Source organism: Parus major, chromosome 6 (assembly GCF_001522545.3).
Source record: "Parus major isolate Abel chromosome 6, Parus_major1.1, whole genome shotgun sequence".
NCBI lineage: Eukaryota > Metazoa > Chordata > Aves > Passeriformes > Paridae > Parus > Parus major.
In genome coordinates, this window is record NC_031775.1 from 7,414,939 (window position 1) to 7,434,860 (window position 19,922).

The 19,922-nt window shown below is 41.4% G+C and overlaps 2 protein-coding genes across 8 annotated transcripts in view; one reads left to right on the forward strand and one right to left on the reverse strand.

The window, feature by feature from the left end:
- Window positions 1–1,979: 1,979 nt before the first annotated feature.
- On the reverse strand, window positions 1,980–12,344 carry LOC117244649 (Krueppel-like factor 13). Its single transcript, XM_033515698.1, has 4 exons — window positions 12,121–12,344; window positions 9,085–9,656; window positions 3,483–3,635; window positions 1,980–3,075 (listed from the first exon to the last, which is right to left on the reverse strand). Exons 1-4 carry the CDS (start codon window positions 12,342–12,344, stop codon window positions 3,068–3,070), a joined length of 957 nt encoding a protein of 318 aa, XP_033371589.1. The 3' UTR covers window positions 1,980–3,067.
- The window catches only part of LDB3 (LIM domain binding 3), a 116,689-nt gene continuing 106,279 nt past the window's right edge, over window positions 9,513–19,922 (forward strand). For 3 of the 7 annotated variants that reach the window (XM_019007255.2, XM_033515546.1, XM_019007256.2), the window contains exons 1-2: window positions 15,469–15,560; window positions 15,661–15,785. In XM_019007255.2, coding sequence (XP_018862800.1) covers window positions 15,693–15,785 — 93 coding nt within the window. In that variant the 5' untranslated portion in view covers window positions 15,469–15,560; window positions 15,661–15,692. Of the gene's footprint in view, window positions 9,596–14,493; window positions 14,573–15,468; window positions 15,561–15,660; window positions 15,786–19,922 lie in introns of those variants that run through there. The other 4 variants (XM_033515544.1, XM_033515545.1, XM_033515547.1 and 1 more) reach the window with 4 other exon arrangements.

Here is a 19,922-nt window from a genome sequence, read left to right on the forward strand (position 1 = left end):
GTACAAGAAGATGGTTTGGAAACAGACACAAAAAACTGAGACTACATCATTGTATAGAATGTGGTTTCCAATATAAAGTTCCATAGAGGAACATTTCCTGAATAGGCTGCAGGAGACTTATGGGCATACTTACAATTGCTACAATGTTTTCCACTGACTGGAAAAATAAAAAGGAAAATCTATACCCTTCCACATAGTGCCATGCCTGAAAGCTTACAAAGAAAGTGACTGTACCTCTAATGGAACAGCATTTCCTTCAAAAGCCTCAGTACTTCAAAAATGTACTAAAACACACCCAGATGCAACCTTTGCTGCAAAACTGGTAAAACTGCCTTCTTATTAAGTTTTTCAGATGCCTGAAGTTAATCATATGCATAAATACTTACACAAACCCTCAGGACACACAAGTGAAATGAAGGAGTTAAGGTTATATTAGGTCAGTACTAAAAGTTAGTGAATTTTTAAAACATTCTTCCAGATTAGTATATATCTAACAGCATAGATCATCACATTTTTCTAAGTTGCAGATTTTTTAAAGCCAAGATTAATACTGATAGGTGATCTTAGTTGTAAATTTGATTTGATGTAGAAAGCAGCAAGCACTTTGGCATAGCAAACCTTTACCAAGAGGAAGAATGACAGTCCTGAAAAAAATTAATAAAATGATGAATCAGAAGTTCAAGATTTTTTTTCTCTCCATGTTTTCTGTGTGACCTTGGGAAAATTACCCCATCATCTTATATCTAAATATTTCTGCCTATGAAACAGAGATAGTATGCTCTTCATCGTCATGTGGCTACTCTCAAACAACTTTTACAGTTTGTTCCAAGATTCACAACTAGAAATAGAATTTATTTTTTCCATTTATTTTATTCACATTTTCTTCCTTTACTGAACAGTTATCAAAACATCTACTCTAGACTATCACATATAAAAGACAGATTGTTACTGAAAGGGGATAAGGGATGCATAGGCATTCTTTTTCTCAACAGAAATAATTTACAGATGCCCACCACACAGACTTCAGTTGTTGTTTACAGGTAACATGAGTGAAGTAGAATCAGGAATTTTATTGTTAAGTTGTAACTAAGAAAAAAATGTAGTATGCAATTGTGTACATGTTGTTGATCAAAAGCCCTGTATGAAATATAAAGGTTTGTCTCTTGGAGTGAGCAAAGTCAAACAGGTGGTAAATCATTTTTAGGATTTTCTGCTCTATTAATGGGGCAGAAATTGTTAATGGAAGAAGAGAATCCTTGAACAGCAGTGTCATCCGGGAAACAAGGGTAACATGAACTGGGGGAAGCGCTACAAGATCAAACTGACAAGATTTCCACAAACTTCCCTGAATGTTGCCTAGAATGAAAATCAGAGAACACTGATTGGTTTAGCTTGCTCTGAACATCAGATAGTTGTTTCTGCCCTGTCCAGATCTAAGTTACACTTTCAGAACCAACTTCTACTTTCATGCCCAAAAGAGTTCCATTAATATCAAAGGATTTAAAATAGGTCAATTCATTAAAGCTTGAACTCCAAGAGCTGTTAAGAATAAAGTGAGGCTCACCATGAAAGGCAGGAAAGAAGGCAAGAGTAAGATTATACTGATAAAAGCTTATAGAAGCATTTCTAGTGGCTATTATCACATGCCAGAATATCTAAGGTCCAGTGCTGACCTGCAACTTGGAGGAAATCAGTTCTCATCAGAGTCCCAGCAGTATTAATATGCACTAGACTGGTCATGGTTGTAAACACATAACCATAGAATAAAACATATGATAATGTTTTCAGCAATACCTCTTCCCTCATTTGTCTATATTAGGTATGCTATGCAAGTTCACCTTTAAAGAAAAAGGAAAACAAAAAAGAGAAGTTTAAAAACAAAAAAAAAGTTTTTCTTTTTGACAAAAAAAGTTTAAGATCTAAACTTACTTAAGTTCTTTCCCACTGTGACTGCTCACCTTCATCTGTTGCTAGTGGACACAAAATAGAAGAGTAGATTCAAATCACAGCAGCAGAGGTTTCATCCCAAGAAGGCAGAAGCCTTTATTTTGGGGTTTTCAGCCCCTTTTATAAGGTGTTCCACTACAGGTTTAACATGATTGGTAAAGGGAACAACAGCTCTCTGGTCCCATTGGTGGAACAAGAGAAAACACTCAGGACATCTGTACAATATTGTTTTGAGAACCAAAAACCTATTTACAAAAAACAGTCCTTGAGAGAAACATGTTCTCAGGAAACTTTCCTTTGGGAACTGATCAGCCACTAACAGGCTGAAAACTCTCTCAGGCTCAGAAAATCATGTCCACATTCATCCTCTTGTGCAGACTGCAGAAATCCTGCTTAGCTCAGTCCACATCTCTTAGAGATTCTTCTCATTTTCCCTACTTTCAGCAAAGAGGGACCAGTCTTCTCCAGCTAACCCACAGGCCAGATGGAAGGCCCTTGCTTACCTTTTCCATGAAGTTGCTAAGAAATAGCTGTTTGTCCCCTCACTTCCCATTCAAACCCTGATCTCTTGATCAGGACTCAGCTCCCTGGTACCTGCCAGGTCCTGCAGTCGAGCATTCCTTGCCACTCATCCCATGGACAGTCCTGCTTTCAAGCCCTCCCAGCAGTATCACCATCTTCCTCTAATTTTTAGTAGTTCACACTTCTAGCACTCCCTTCCAAGCAGACCCAATGCTCTCAGGTGGTACAACCAGCATTAATTAAACACAGCTCCCTCCTAGTTTTAAAGGAACTATTTATGCTTCTACCTTAACATATAAACAGATGGAGCCTGGGCTTATAATTAACCTCCAACTGTGATTTAAAAATACGAATCCTTTTGATGCTGCTGTCCTCAGCTGAAGTCTCTGAGTAACAGAAGCACATGGCAGAACCCTTAATATGTATTGATAGATCGTATTTGAAGTGCTATTTTCCAGATGCACTTGTTAAAACTCACTTTCTGCTGCTGCTCAGTGAAGTAAGAAGAGAACTTAATCTGTTGAAGGACAGAGTTGGGGTAGTAGCATCAGGCAGATTGGCGGTTCATCACATTCACTGCATGGATTCCTTTTGAAAATCATTCCTCTGAAAAAGAAAAAGCCACACCAGCCTTTCAGGTTCAGGATCATTATGTTCAGTTAGAAGAGAAGTTTCACCCAGAAAGAGCTGCTCTCTTTAGGCACTGTAGATAACTTTTTTTTACCTGAAGAAATTAAAACAATGTAAATTCCATGAAACATGATGTGAAACTTCATTTCAATAAATCACACCCACTTTAATTCTCATCTTACCCCAAACTGTGATGGTAGACTATGACCAAAGGCAAAAGAAGCAAATAAGAAAACACAATTCAGGATACCCATTAGCACTGCATCAAAATAACCTGACTGCAAATAAATTAGGGAATCAAAAAATGTTGAAAACCAGTACATTCATATTAATCAGGCATCTTCTCTTTCCTTTTGTGGGCCAGAAAAGGGACTCAGAGTTACCATCTTGTGTCAGATTTCTCTTTGCTCCTTTCACTGAATCCTTGATTTTCCTCACAAGCAGGAGCCAGACCATGATTCCAGAGACAGGGCTAAGGAGGCCACAGCACGTGTTACAGAGCTGCAGCTTGCAGCTTCCCTTCATTGTGCTGTTTCCTGAAATAGAAAGAGTCCCATCACAGCTGAACCTGCTCCATTTTCACTGGGTCACAGTACAAAGACAATTGCTTCCTACAGCAGTTCATGAACATGGCAGCAGTGAGCTGCCTGAATTTCAGCTTTTAAAAATAAAATTACTGCACAAGTTTTCAAAATAATACAGCTGACTGTCCAGCATCACTGGAAGCCATTTCTGGGAAACCCAGGATTTGGGGTCTAGGATCACAGCATTTCTTTAGCCAAAAGATGGTCAAGGCCAGATGTCTTATCAAAACAGACATACAAGTAGGAATGGCATTATACCAGTAAAGACTGACAGCAAAATGATTCAGAGAATTCAGCCATACATCAGGTGGATCCTGATGGTTACTGGGTTTCTCATCCACTACTTAAGGGGAATTCTCTGAACAGAAAATCATGGTAATTAAACAACTTCATGGGGATGGATCATAAATCATAAATATTGAAAATTTCAGTTAAAAACCAAAAAGTTCAGTGGCAATAAAGCAACATCTCTACTAAGCACTTTGTGTCTTTGAGACTACTTGCTTAAGATTTTCACAATACTAGTATTTATTCTTTGGTTTTGTATCTCAGGACTGGAGACAGAGATTTGAAAAGGGATTCTGGTGGTCCAAAGGACATTCAAATGAACTTCAACAACTGAAAATCTTTGGAAATCCCAAATACAACACTCACAGCTATTGCATATATATAGTGCAAGTTACACCAATTACACTCAAAATGTTGATTTGACAAGAAGACCCCATAATGTATCTGTTTCAACATGTGACTCACTTGCAGGCACTTGTCTTTCTCTGCTTCCTCCTTCCAAGAGCTAGTGGCTTGGTTCCAGCAGAATTATTTGACTTCAGTAAAATGTGACTGTTACTAGTTTATTTGATCTAAACTTGAAAGAACTCATAAGAAGAAAAAAATCTCGTCACTTAAACTTCTATTCTATTCTGTTCCCTCTACCACTTATATCCAGCATGTAAAGGAAAGGGCTGAAGAACATAATAAAAGTGGAATAAAGAATAACATATTCCTGTTGACTTGTCTGGGAGCTCTATTCTTCTTAACTCATGCACTGTGTTAAACAACCGGGGAATTTAACTTATACAATAGGATCCTGAATTTGTATCCCACTTGTCCTCACCTAGCCCACTGAAACTCAGTTTGAAAGCTTAGCTGACTCTAAACAAACTCTGAGTTACTGAAACTGCCAATAAAGCTACAAAATAAATGTATTCTACTTATTGTGATTGTACAAATATGGTCTAGAAAATTTTTTGACATGATGTGCCTTTCTCTATTAGTCCTTACTCTACTTACTGCATGAAAAGATTGTGCAAGGACAGGGCTGATTGATAGTGATATGTATATTTAGCACCTGACCATTGAGATATTATTTATCTTTCTTCAAGGTTGGGCACCAAGATGCTACCCTTTGAAGAAAAACATATACCAGCACCCAGACTCCAGCAGCAGCTAAGTTAAACTTAGCTCACAGTTTCCTCAGCAAACTTTATCCCAGTTTTCAGACATCCCAATGAAAACTGCTTCAATAAATCAATGGGCTCAGCTGAAAACATCATCAGCTCAAGGCACCAAACTGAATCAAACTGAACAAGCCTGTTACTCAACTGACATTGCTCTGTGGTAAGTATCAAAGATAGTTCTGAGTAAGACTAGGGCATTAACTCCTTCTGTGCCCTGGGCAATTCAATTTAGTGCCCAAGATTACCTGAAAAAGGCCATACCATTTACTCCTGGAGTGCTGCAACGCAAATTCAGGAAGGTTTTGCATACTCAAACAGAAGATTAGCAATGCCTATTGTAAGAAAGATGCAATGATAATCAACCTTCAATGGAGGGATGCAGAGAAATACCAAAGGACACAAGTGTGAAGAGATTCACCTTTCCCACTGTACAAAAAGCCTGCATTTACAGCTGAGTATTTACACTTAAACAGTGAGTTAGAATTAAGAAGACAACATTCAAAGAGAATTCCAGCTTTTATTCTATCTAAAATCAGTGCACAAGACATTTGTGCTGAAATTTTGGGCCAGATTGGCCTAAATTTAGCATGAAAGTGGTGAGGGTTATAAGTCATGCAGAATATCTGATGACAGTCCCTCTTGAATTACCTACTGCCATAACTCTGTTTTCATCCTGTACCAGGAATATTATGCTAATAACATAGCCCAGGGAAATGACAGGAACAGTCCAAGGAGATTATCATGTGGATGGCGTTCTTTTTCATGTTTGAGCAGCACTCTAGAATTGCAATTCACAATGTTCTATTGAACTGCATGTAACACCTTCACATTTTGATTATTTTGTTTGCATGTCTGTTTGCTCTTATATGTGGGCAACACTAGGAGGCCTGCAAAATTCTTACAAGGATAAAATTTATTAAGTAGAAAAAAAATATGATCCTCATCTGAGCTGTGCTTGCTATATGTTCCTAAGATTTTCTGTAAAATTTCTGCAAAACAAAATAGTTTTGGAGATCCAAAGTATTAGATTCCTTTGGCAGATTTTTTTTTCCAGTACCAGAATACATGCCACATAAATCAGACTGTTAACTGGACATATCTATAGTCCTAATTCTAAAGAAATTCCTCCTAGTCTTTTGTCAGAAGGGAAGTGAAAATTGTGAGTTGTTTTGTAAATTGCCCATTTATTTGCCAGTGACAGAAGGAACAAAACACTGATTCTCCTGCCTCCTTACACAGCATGTGCTAAGAACTGGGAAAATCACAAATGGAACAGCCTCATTTACTGGAGCTGTTACAGTTTGGGTAAATGACAGTGCAAATGCAGGCCAGATCTGCACTCCTCTCAATGTTAGCACTTCTGCCTGAACAGTCACATCAGTGTTGCCACAGAGAAGTAACACCTACACAGCCCATCCAAACCAAAGGCAGTATCTTCTCAGTTACTTGTTCCTCAGTCGGGGCTCTCAGAAAGCCACACTTTCACCAGTTTATTTCTGAACTCAGAACCCCTTCAGCTGGGCAGGGAGTGAGATGAGATGTCAAAAGCATTATCTCATGATAAAGCATATTCATACTTTGTGCTGCAGTGTCTGCACTTTACTTGATAATATTCCTAATCATTGGTGAGGAGCCCCTCAGTACCTGAGGAGACCAGCCTTGTTGGGTAGCAGTCATTCTTTTAAGTTTCTATCCGTGGTGGTTGTATCTTCAGTTTAAAATTACTTCAAATAAACTGTGCAGACAGCTTACTGAAGTACCTGATAAACCTAATGAAACCATACTGCAGACATTTATGGAAAATTGGGGGCCTATTTACAAGGAAAACAATGTTTCTGAGACTGCTCTGAGGCTGAACAGCTGATGAAACAGTTTGGAAGATCAGATTGTGATTAGAAGAAAGGATAAAAGACCAGGAGAAAGACTTGCAGAAAATTAGCCCTTGGCAGAACTATCTGAATTTTCCAGTAAAGGAAATTGCCCAGGCTGAAATGAAAACTCATGGGTCAAAAGAAAATCACACTGAGTGAGTCACTGAGGAAAATGGACAGCTAAATCTATTGGTAAGCTACTTTCCAGAAAGCAAATAGGATTGTTTGCACAAGATGGCCTAGCCAGTGCAGTCTCAGTGCTCAGCTTTTCATCCTAAGCGGTGACCCCAAAGGTGTTTCAGGGAACTATTCCAAGGCCATTGGTAGGTAAGCAACATAATCTAAAATATGAGTTTAATACTGTCTTTCTTGAAAAACGGGACAGGGGATTTTGTCCCTTCAGATGACAGGCACAAGTTTCTGGGAACAAGCCTGCAGGTTCTTTCAGAGACTGCTGAGCAGGTAGAGCTCCCATACTTTCAAGTTCCCCAGACTTGAGTGACCTATGGAGAAGTATACAAGCTTGTGTATTTCATCCTGTTTCAAACAAAAACAAAGTCTGAAGCAAAACTGATCCACCACTCATCAGAACAGGATTATTGGACAATTCCCAGTTATCCTTGCTGATACTTTTACCAGGGAGCAGAAAATCAGGTTATTGAAGGCCTTGGAAAGGCTCGGGTATAGGTCCTTAAATCTAAATATGATTTTTTCCATCACACATAGAATGGGATAATCGAACAGAACATCATGAAATAAACATAATTTCCCACCATCCGGATCATATTTTCCAGCCTAAATCACCTAGTATGCTACTTTATGAGGTTGCATACCTCATCACAAGATGCAAAATGTTTCCTTTGGGGATATAAGCCAACTTGTCAGTGGAATATTTTTGCAACTACCATAAAGTCACAATCCATATGAATATGAATGTTGGCCAAATATAAATACAGAAGTAATTTAGATCAACTTTTCCTGGCCTTGTCTGTGCGTGCTGTATATTGGACCAAAAGAGGAGTCAGTACTTAAAAGTGTAAAGAGACTTGAGGTTCCATAAGACATGAAACACTGAACCTGAACTGTGACCCTTTTAAGTAGGCTGGAGCTGAGAAACTTCTCAGAAGGGCAGTGTATTTCAGCGATTCCATTGCTGCGCTTATCCCGGCGCTTTCGGCCCCTAGCTGCGGGGCTTTCTCCCGGCCGCGCCGCCGCCCTGTCCCTGGTGCTGACCGGGCGCGGCCCCTCGGCACAGCCGCTCCGCCGGGGGCCAGAGCGGGGCCGCCTGCCCGGGACCTTCCCGGCACGCAATTCCCGCAAACCCCAGCGGGCTCCCATGCCAAGGGGCACCGCACGCGTTTCCAGCGGTTCAACGCTTGGGAACAGGTTTTTCCTTTTTTTAATTTTTCACCAAATTCATAAAGCAGTGGCTCTGTCGTTGCACTGAGAAAACAGCTGGCTTTCTGCAGGGGCTTTGGGGAGCGTAACATAAGAAGCCAAAAAAGCAAACCAAACAGAAGTGCTGAATAGAGGGATGCATGGGGCGAGCTGCCTGGTCCTTGACAGCACTCAGCAGGACCATGTGAAGGCACCACAAGGCTCAATCTCTTAAATCATCTCAGCATCAGTATCCTGGTGGGCAATTAAATTGCTCGTTCTGCATTTTTTGTCTTCCAAAACCTTTGTCTCCTCTCGGGACATAGCTTTAACTTTTCTACTTAACTAAAACGACCATTGCATATTAACACCAGTGAATCAGTGGGGGGAAAGGGTCAGTGAATGAAAGCACCGTTCTCACTCGTGTTCCGGCGGCGAGCAGAGGGGCTGAAGGCAGCAGGCGGTAAGCGAACGGGCTGAAGGCTGCAGGCTCCAAGCCCGCAAAGCATTAACGCACAAGGCTCAAGAGCTTTTGCTGAACTTGGGCAGGACAGCAGCCCCTCCCGGCCGCCCTCGCCGCCTTCCAGAGAGTTCCTGGTCCCACCCGCGGGCGCAGCCCCCCCGCTCCCGCCGCCATTTCATCCCTCGCATCCTTCCCCGAGGGCTCAGATGCGGAACGCCCGCCCCCCGGGATACCTGCTGCCCCGGCGCTCGGCCGAACCGCTCCCCACAGCTCTGTGTCACCTTCCTGCTCTGCCACCGCGGCCCCGAGGTGATTTTGGCCCAAACTCGGATATTTACACGCCGCCGGCAGCGGCTTCTTGCGGATCGGTCCCTGCGCCACCGCCTGAGGCAAATCCCCTCCCGCGCCGCCTCGCCCGCCCAGCGCCCCCTCGTGGCGGGACGGGGAGCGGCAGCCTCCCTCAACGCGGCGCTCCCGGCGGCCCGGCCGCTTTAAAGGCTCCACCTGCGGGGCAGCGGCTCTTCTCTGGCCACGGGGGCGGGCGGGTGGCTCAGCGCTTCCCTCGGCCCCCGGTCGCGGCCGCCCTCTGGCTGCGGGGCCGATGTCCGTGGGTGCGGCAGCCGCGGCTCCCGCGGGGGCGGGACCCACCCGGCGCGGCCCGGGCAGCGCTGCGCGGCCGGAGGGGGCGGGGGGCGGCCGCTCGGCCCGGAGGTACCGGTGAGGGAGACACTGCGAGCGGGCAAGGTGGGTCGCGCGGCGACTACAGCGTGTCTGTAGTGGAAAATTAAATCCCGGGGAGCCCTTTCTGGAAAGGCAGAAGTGAGTAGGCGAGGCTGAAGCGTAACTTTTGGGAGGCTGCTTAGTTATCTTGCACCCTTGTGGGTATAGGCGCACCGCTACATCAGCGTGCTGTGGTGATCCCTGAGGAATCTGTCATGGCCAGATGACACTGACACTGGCTCAGGATCCTTCTCGTGAGCTTTGTTGTGCGCTCCCTGCGCTGTGCCAGACCTCGGGCTGTAAGGAGGCAAAGCCAGCGCTCTAAGAGCTCCTGTGACCTCGATGTCAGCGCTCAGCCCCTCGTCTCTGTGGAGCTGACGGTGATGTCTTCGGGTTTGTTTGGATTTTTGCGGTCACAGTTGTCTCTTTCCTGAGGCCAAATAGTCAATTAGGTTCCCCTGCAGCAGGACACAGATTACACTAGTCATAGGATTGCTGCAAACTTTCCTGATTTCAGCCCAGAGTTGGAGTGTCATAATGAAAACTGAATAGCAACACATTTTGCAGACTTCTTTTTCTGCCTTAAGTATTTTAGAAACTGAGCCCTGCATTTTAATCCATGTTGCTGCTGTTGATTCATTTTCTGACCTAAAGCTGATAACCTAAGCGCAATGGTTATGTTTATGAGCAGGACATGGTTAAAACAACAGGTGTTTAAGTGTTCTTTACCTTAAAAGAAGAATTTTTCTTGTCATGGGAAGGTAAGTGCCATAGTATTCTTAAGTATTACATGCTGTAGTGTCTTTAAAAACGATGACTGAAAAGCTCGTAAGATGAGAACTTACTAACACACCTCTCCAGACTGTTTGTGAAGACTTAAGTGTATCTTCCCCTTCCCTTTCATGGTGAATCTGTCTCTCCACAGGTATCCAGTCTAACACAGTTACCAAAAAATCTTCATGCCTTTTAAAATTTTATTCTGACTAAACTGTGTTATATACCAAATTTTTTATGGTAGTGAGAGGAGGTTGGTGCAGACAAAAAAAAGGCCATTCAGTAGAGGAAAAAAGTCTGAAAACAGATGGGTTTTTTTGTAAAATCCTGGTGAAGGATCTAGAGGGAGTGGTAAGTAGCAAATTTGGTTAATTGATAGAGATACTGATAGCAGCAAACAGCCATAGAGGAAACATTTGAGCTGCATTTTTGCAGGCATTATATTCTAGAGAAGGAAGGTAATATGCTATCATTTTATTGCTCTAGCATATCTCCCCAGCATTATCAACTTTTTCTGGAATCCACAAAACACAGTCTTAATAATTGACAAAGCAGACTGTGGTGAAGCCGCATGTGATAGAAAATTTAGCAGCTTGAGGAAGATCAAGACTTAGGACAGTTTGATAAAGGGGCTAAAAGGAACTCAGAATTCCTAAGGTCTTTGAGAATTGGAGGATTTTAAATAGGTGAAACAAAGCTGTAAATGGAAGTAGAAGTAGGATTAGCTCAATTTAGTTCAGAGCTCAGCAGTGAGGGAAAGGAGAACGCGATGAGCTCTTTTGCAGAATGGTCTTACTTTGGAAGCAATATTGAACTTGTGGGGGGAAATATATTTTGTCTTGGTAATTAATTTTGCCATTGGCAAGGTAGGAATTTAGAGCTAGTTTTTTTTCCCATCTCTGAAGTGTCAATTTCAAATTCCTTAGTACTACTTAGCTAATATGTAGTAAATATGTACCATTTCATCCTGTTAGTGTCAATGAAGATCAGTCCCCAAATACAGCTATTGATTTCCTGTGAAATGTGCTTAACATTGGGTTAACTCAATTTGGCACTCAAAACTTTGGAAAACTCTAGGATTGTGTATATTAGACAACTGGTTCAAAGCTTGGGTTTTCTTCATGCATGTGTCTAGTGAGTAGTTTCTTCAAAGAAACTACTCCATTCGCCTTGCTTTCCCACTCTTCTGAAGGATTGTAGATAATTGCACTGGGGACAATGCAGGAATCCATGGGACAAAAAAAGTCATAAAGCTGAATGCTGCCTTCTTGTTCTGCCAATCCCTCAGGTGAGGGAGATGAAAGAAAGACAATCTTTTTGCCTGGTTTTTTCTTTTCTTTTTTTTTTTTTTTTTTTTTTTTTCCTAAAGGAAATCTATCCAGCTTGTTGAATATCATTCTGTTACAGAGGAGATGATAGTTTACTCATGTGTGACACAAATCTTCCACTTGGCTAAACATAAAGTATTCAAACCATGACCTTGTATGCATCTTTTTATTTGCCAGAGATTCATAATCTGTTGCAGCTCAGAAGTCAAACTCTCAAGCAATCCACTTCTGAAAACCTTGATGATCCAAATGATAAAACCTTGTTGCTGCAGTAACAGTAATTCAAGTCTCCGCTGTGCCTACATTTGCCACAGCAGACAAAATATAACCCCTGACTAATGTGGCCAGCTTTGTGAAGTAGTTGCAACTTTAACAATTGGAATTTCCATTACTTGTTTCCTTCCACCTCAATTTAGCATTGACACTAGTGGCTTTTATTTCATTCACCTAATGTCTGTGTACTCCCGAGCATGCAGTTGTGGCTGTCCCAAAGTCAGTTCACTGTAATACGCACAGCATGGTCTCCTAGCACGAGTGAATTGTTTCCGCCGGCGTAACATCTCTGCTGGACTTGTGGAAGGATAGCTCTGCTCGTGCTCAGAGGCATTGCTGGAGGTAGTGACACTCTCCTCTGCCTGGTACCCATCCAGCTTCCTCACAAATGTTCCCATCAGTCATCTGGGAATAGCTTGGGCATGGAGGGGGGGTGCCTGGGGAGCTCTGGACAATCCTCTGATTTGATATGTGTAGAGAAAATGTCACCCTGCTCCTGGAATATGTTTTTTGTTTAAATGTCACTCCTTACATCAATGACCTCATCTGACTCAGCACAGCTTCTCTCTGAAGGGAGGGAGCTTTAAGCAAGTCATAGATTTTGACATAACCAGAGAATGTAGGGAAGAAGGCACACCATGAGAAACAAAATACTATTATCTGAGCAAACAAATATTATTTTTGAAACAGACTAGCAGAAATTATGTAAAGCAACTTAAAACACAATCTGAATATCACAAGCATCTGAAAAACAAGGAAATTGCTACTTCTGTACACACAGTTTATTTCAGCCTCTGGTATCCCAGAGGGTTTTGCTGAGGTTTGTTCTGGTAGCTGTGGTGGCACTGTAGCTGCTGCACTGTCTCACCTTTGAAAACAGGGCAGGGCTGAAACAGCCATCTGGATGGATCACCAGCTTTCTTATTTAGAGGCTGATTGTACTGAGTCTGTAGAAGGTGAGACCTGTGCTAAGGGTGTCCTGAACAAATGGAGCTGTGGCTACAGTATGAGCTTCTGCAACATTTAAACTTCATTATTAGGAGCAGAGCTTTTTTCTGGCAGGCAGCAGGGATACAGGCACAGGAGAGAGGCTTGGAGAGAGAAAACTCTGGAATAGTCTATGTCCAAATTGCACCTGGTAGGGATAGTGCAGACACATGAAAGAGCTGTGGTCCCAATGCATTGAAGGGAAATGTTGGTTGGGACGCTGGCATGTCCTCTACACTTTCCTTTTAAAAATGCCAAGCTATGCTGAACATTCAGCAGCCATGGACAGAAACCAAAGGAGTAGGAACAAGTGACCTCAGTTTAACATTTCATTCAAATGACAGACCCCGAATGCGATGCCCGCTCTGGTTTCTTAGCTCACTGCTCAGCCTGAAGGATCTCTCAGGTCCTTTCAGATATCCTGATAAGCAAATGGCATGTTATAGATGTGAAAGTAGGACAGAAGCTGTTTGGAGAATGACATAGTGTTTGATTAAACAGCATCTCTGTTTTTTAGTTCTTAGCTCTGTTCAGGTTTCTGTGTGGTTTTATTCTGTTCTGGGTTTTACTTCCTCCCCTTTTCTGTTATTTACACAAATGACTGAAGATGTAGGTATGGAAAGGTAACATGCATAGAATTCACAGTCCATAAAACTGTGGTCTTTCTTCTAATATGTATGTGATACTGTCTTTAGTAGTGAAGCAGTGAGTTGTTACGCTTATCTTACTCCTGGTTTTATTCTGTTCTCCTGAATGCTTGAAATGGAGCCAAGAAAGGGCACTTAAAACAGCAGTGAATTCCTAGGAAAAGTAAAAGGAAAAAGTACAATGAGAATATACCTTCAAACTTTTGTGTATGCATATGGCTTTCTTAAAAAAAATAAAAAATAAATCAGTACTAGATAAACTGGCAGGCCAGGAAACTCTGCCATTTTAAGTCCAACAAGTCAGTTTTGCCTCTTCTTAAAGTAATCGTTCAAACATCAGTGGTTCTGGACTCACAGAGGACAGGTTATAAATACTCTTAATGTAAATGTACCTTCAAGGTATTTGTGAGACATCAAAACCCTGCTTTATTCTCAAGCTGTATCTTGCTATTTGCTTTCATTTTAGTTGAGGCCAGTTCCACTGGCTTAGCGTAACTTTTATTGAAATCTGTGTGAATTGCTGTGGTTTAATGTGGACCACTGGCTAAAGGGTTACATGGTTTAGTCTAGTGCCTATGCAGAGATTAATTATTCCCTTGTACAAATGGCTTTTCTGGCACTGTGAATGCTAGACAAAAACATTTATTGCTTCATGGTTTTGAAAAATTATTGACCATCTCCTTAGACAAAGACTGAGTTCCTGGTAGTGTTTGCTCTCTGCTGTTTTGCCATCAGGTATTTACCATGTTTTAAGGTAGGTGTTTTGGTAGGGTGACCCGTTATCAATGTTCAAGCTGAGCTGCTTCTCTCTAGTGCATTGTGTGGGTTTGCTTGTCTTTTTGATTATCCACGTAGAACCTGTGGGGACTTTTTTCCCTTTTCTCTAATATAATGGCAATTTCTTTCTAACCAGAGGATGAAGGAGTATAAATGCTGCAAGGATACAGAAGAGGGGTTCTGGAGGTCCTGCACAAATTAATGACTTGAAAGGGGTGAGCGTTACTTAATGTTTGTAGCTTTACCCTGAGAACAGAAACTTTTTGTTTATATCTGTACTTCTGCCAACAGCTTCTTCCCTACCTTCATGCCCTCTGTGTTTTATCTATTTCCAATCTAAGCCAGAAATGCTATCCAGCGTTTGAACTGAACAAGGTTTATAGTTTTATGGAACTCCTAAGAACTGCAATGTAAACTATGAAAAACTTGGGGAATTAATTAAGGAAGCAGTTAGCTAAGTATTTGTATTCTTAGCCTTTCATTCAAGTATCACACCTTTAGAAGACTTGTATTGAAATGATGAAACAAGTATGTCGTGAAACCATGCTTTTGTCACAGAAATTAAATGCTGTTCAGGAGTATCCTATGATACATCTTTCTGCATTCAGAAAGAATAAATGCTAATTTTTCCTAAGGAAAGCAAGGGCTGTGGAACCAAGAGCCAAACATGAAGTTGTGGGATTTTTTTTTTTCTTAATTTATTTTTTAAGTTTATTTTCTTGGTGGTGCTAAATACATGTAGTATATACTTTTTTTTTCAGTTCAACAAAGCATTGCAAAATAAGGTAAACACTTCCTTTGTGCATTTCCTGCTACATATGGAAAGACCTGTGTAGAAAGGACTCGTATTTGTCACAGTGCAAGATACCTATGTGCTGAAGCAGAATTTAAAAATGGCTTTGTAGTTGTTAACTGGTTAGTGAAGGTACTTGGGTATTTGGGATTTTAGAATGGAAATTTGTTTGCTTGTTTTATTAAAACATGTGTTTTGTCCATAAAGTAACTGAGCAGCATGAGGGGCTCGAGGAGCCTAGAAAGATCTGTCCCCTTCCCTGGGGGCTATATTAGACCTCTGAGTCATGAAGTCTTTGCATAGTAGGTGTCTGGTTACAAACCTTTTATGGGCCCTACTCATCTGGGATATCAGCATCTGCATTATAGCTCTCATCTATTCTTAGGTGGTATCAGAGCACGACTGAGCAGGCAAGGCAGAGAGAATTGCTTTCATTATGTAAAACCCTTCCCTGTTCTCAGTCTGTTTTTTCACACTTTTTTCTGTTTGCCCCATCCTTCTGTCCTGCAGTGCCCTGTTGCTGCCTTTGAAAGCGGTACAACATGGCTTACAGTGTGAATCTGAATGGACCTGGACCATGGGGCTTCCGACTGCAAGGGGGCAAGGACTTCAACATGCCCTTGACCATCTCCAGAGTAAGTGTGCAAAAAAACCTTGTTGAACTTGTTTGGGTTGAAAAATAGCAGTACACTTTGACGTGGCCTGGTAGAGTTGAGGATCTTTGCACCTAGGTGTGAATAAATAGAGTATAATGTGAACTAGAAATGTACCAGTTCAGAGTACAGGCTGGCATTGATAATGCCCCAGGAAGACAGTTCTGGTTAGTATATTTTTATGGATGGTGATACTGTCTCTTTTAAGTGAGCTTCCAGTTCTATTCTGTACAGTGTTGTCTCTTTTTCTGCTGATAGAGGCCTCAGTGGTGCAATCTTGGGGGAGAAGGGAGTAGAACAACTCTAAATGAATTATAGAATTATATTTGTAGAAAATAAACATGTAACTGTAAGTATGTGAAGTCAGGTGATAAAACTGAACAAAGACAGGGATGTGTCCCCTCTTGTGATGAGGTGCAATAGTTGGATAAAAATTAGACACGTCAGGCAGAAGACTCAAGAGTACTTAAAATACTGTCTTAAATTATGCAGAAGCCTTCCATTTGCAGCTGACAAACAGCATGGATTTAATAATTAATTACCTGCTGTATCTGTCAATTACAGCCATATATTTCCTAGCTGCCTTTTTCTTTTCTCTTCCCCTTGAAGCATTATTTTAAGGTGTTGCAGTTCAGTACTTCTATTACCTGAATTAGCTCAGTTTCTTAAATATTTTTAACATTGGAAGGTTTTCAGGAAATTTATGTTTCCCTTACCCACTTTTCTCTTATGAGATAGCTTGGTGTGATTTCTGGTAGCTCCCTTCTTTTTTTCATGTTTCTTGACAGTCTCAAATCTGCTCCAGAATGTTCAGATCTTTCTAGAGAGGTCTTGGTTCCTCCACAAATCACCTGCAGAAGGCTTATTTTGCAGTTCAATGACAAGAGAGGTTACTTACATAACAGTAAGAGAAATACCAGAATGATTTAATCAGACAAACAAATATAATGCAAATAAAAGGTCTGCTCCACTGCAAAAATCATAATAAAAAAGCCACCTACACTGCTTTTAAAACGATGGGTTTTTTCGTAATGAAAAAATAGTCTGTTAAGTCGTGGGTACAAAATGTATATCTCTGCAACAAATGTGATTCAAAGTCAGTTGGTAAGTTTCTAGCTATGCTATTTCATATTAATCCTGCGAAACTGTATCACCTGATCTCCCTTGTTCTTATGTACGTTATCCCTTTCTTGGAAGACAGAGCCACATTTACCTTAATACTAAGGCCTATGATGATGCAATATACTTTTCATAACTCCTTTTGCAGCATAGTCATTATAAAGAAGGCTGCTCTGGCAGTATTATCAAAAGCAAACAAGCAAAAGACTACCTAAAATACTCCGTCTACAAAAATAAACTCCCTTCATAAACTCAGATTAATTTTGTTCCTGTAAATAGTCTTGGTATTTCTTTTTTCATCCCACCCAAGGTAAGTACAGAGAGGTGCCATCATATTTTTGTAGGCATTTTCACGACAGCCTGCACTGTATGGTGTTGATTATTTTCTTACAAGTCATTCAGTCGTACTTAGAGTCTGTCAGCCATGGGCCAGGGCTGTAGCACTTGCACTGCATATGACACAATCAGTAATGAAAAGCCAATTGTTTCCCAAAAAGCTCATTGTCTCAGACTGCAGTCTGTGAAAATGTAAACACTATGCCCCAAGGCTCTATGATTTTCATGGGCCTTTTGAGAGCATAGGAGGAGCAGAAGTGAAACTGCAACAGTTGAATTCCCAGAGGTGTGGAGGAATTAGCTCTTCACACAGCTGACTGCATTTTCAGCCATGCCAGTGTCAGAAAGGACTGCTAAATGTTTTTTAACTCCTTCCCAGTGAAGCTCAGTTTTTAGCTGGGATTACAGCTTTGGGATGGGAATGGATTTTAGAGCCTACCTTATGAGGGCAGAAGCAGACATACAGGAATTAACATAGCATCTTTCAGGGGGAGCTGGGATAGTTATGCCCGCTGTTTGTGATGTTTTTAATTGGAACACATGACTTTTGATGCTAATCTGTTTTTTTCTTTATCATCTATCACATAAATATGTCTCCAGACAGATCAGAAATTACAGTCATAAGTGAGTTAACCTATGAACTCAGCCATAGTTGCAGTGTTATTGTGGTGTGAAAAGGAAAGCTGTACTTATATTTTTAAAATATTCCTGGTGGGGAGGAGGGGTGAAAAGATAACTGCGAGGAAGGTCTCCTTCTTGGAAAGGGCACACAACTCTAAATGTTGCTAGTGGATGCTGTATACCTAGTTATCCACATGTGATTTTGATCCACAGCTGCCCTGAGATGAGACTTTCTATGTGCAAGATGAGTCCTAATGAGTCCAAATACTACAACGTAAACAGTATTATAATTGCTTTTAACATCAGATGTGCCATAGCCCTTTTGGCTACAAGTGTCCTTCTAAGCCTGCAGGCTGGGCTTGCCTGCAGACATGTTCATTGTGCTCTGACTGCCCCCAGTTAGTTAGACTGTCTGTGGGTGGGCCACAGGGAACAGAAAGATTCCTCCTTTTTCATGAAGGCTCTATGCTCTTCTGTCATGCTGCAAGAGCACTGCCTCAAAGCTCCTGAGAAAGACGATGGGAAGAGTCTAACACAGCAGGGTTGTTCATCCCATCTATAGTATTAGACCAACATGTTTCCAAGCACCCTCCCGAAAGAGGATACCAGTATTGTGCCATTATGAAGCTAGCCCGTGCACAGACAAGACCTGTTGACCTGCACTCTGTCAGCCAGCCCTATACAATTCCCACCACCTCACACTTTACCTGGAGAGCAGGGGAGAAATCCTAAAGGTTTTTGAAACCTGCTGAGAAAAGCACAATACAGGATTGTGGGGTTGCTAATGCTTCTGTTCAGGAAAAATGCTCTTAACACAGTGGGTGAGGAAGGGAATTACACAGAGCTGTTTGGCATAACAGTTCACTTTTTAAAGAAGTCTTTAAAAATGGTGTCTGAGACACTGTATTTTCTTCCATTCAGGTAGGCCCAGGCGATCAGCTCATTGCTGAATAGTCAACAGTATAATGCAAAGGAGTCACAGTCAGTCAGCTGGGTGACAGGTGATGTGTTCTCCTGAAATGGATTGTTCTGCTTATCTGTTCTTTATCTAAAAATAAATGCTTGTCTAACATATGGGGTGGGAACAAGAAAACAGGAGACAAAAACAAGTAGGGAAGAGTTAAGTTCACTCTTCAGGTTTCACACTGCTTTAACAATAGCATTGGGAAATCATCTGTAAACTATTTTTCCAGTCCCCACCCTGCAGACCATCCTACCCACTAGAAAAATTCTGTCATGAGATGTCAAATTCTGTCATGAGATGTCATGAGCAGGTAGCAGACACAGGAAAACAGTATTGACAGACTTACTAAAGCTGAGCATCTGTCAGCCCTGCTGAAGTGAATGAGACTTGCACGTTGTTGGCAGTGCTAAGCGCTGTCACCAGTGGCATGATCATATACATAAATCTGGTATTTCCAAGTTGACGTGGGCAGCAAAGCTGTTTATTTTCCTCTAGTGCTTGAACTGTCTGGAAGCAAGCAGAATTCATTAATTTTATAGACTTAATCCTCTGTAAGAAGGCTTTTGGACATAGTTAATTATCTAAGTGCTCGGTTGCCATGTTACCTAAGATGATATGGTTATACATGGTTGGGTGCAATAACAGAACATCTTCATATAATTCTGAGCCTTTATTTCTGACCAGTGAACGTTTCTAGTGAGACAGGCTTACTTGCAGGTGATGCAATGAGCTGAAAGGTGTGAAGGAGCTATTGTTATCTGAGGTAGCAGAAATATTATCTAAATCACTGTGGTAGCTCATGACTGGTATATTCACTCTGTGGTTATTCATATAGTTTTGTATTTCCTAATAGGTTTTTTAGCAGCTTGGGTTCCAAATCAAAAGCCAGAGCCTGAAACAGGAGATAGTGTTTAAACAAAACAAAAACATTCAATAAATACTTTTCTTTATTCGATTAAGTGATGCAAAAGTTGAAATCTGGTCATGATGTAAGGCCAGGGAGGGAAAATAACAAACACTGCTACAAAAATAATTGAATTAGTTAGACTCTGCTACAAGCAGCCTGAAACAGCTTTTCC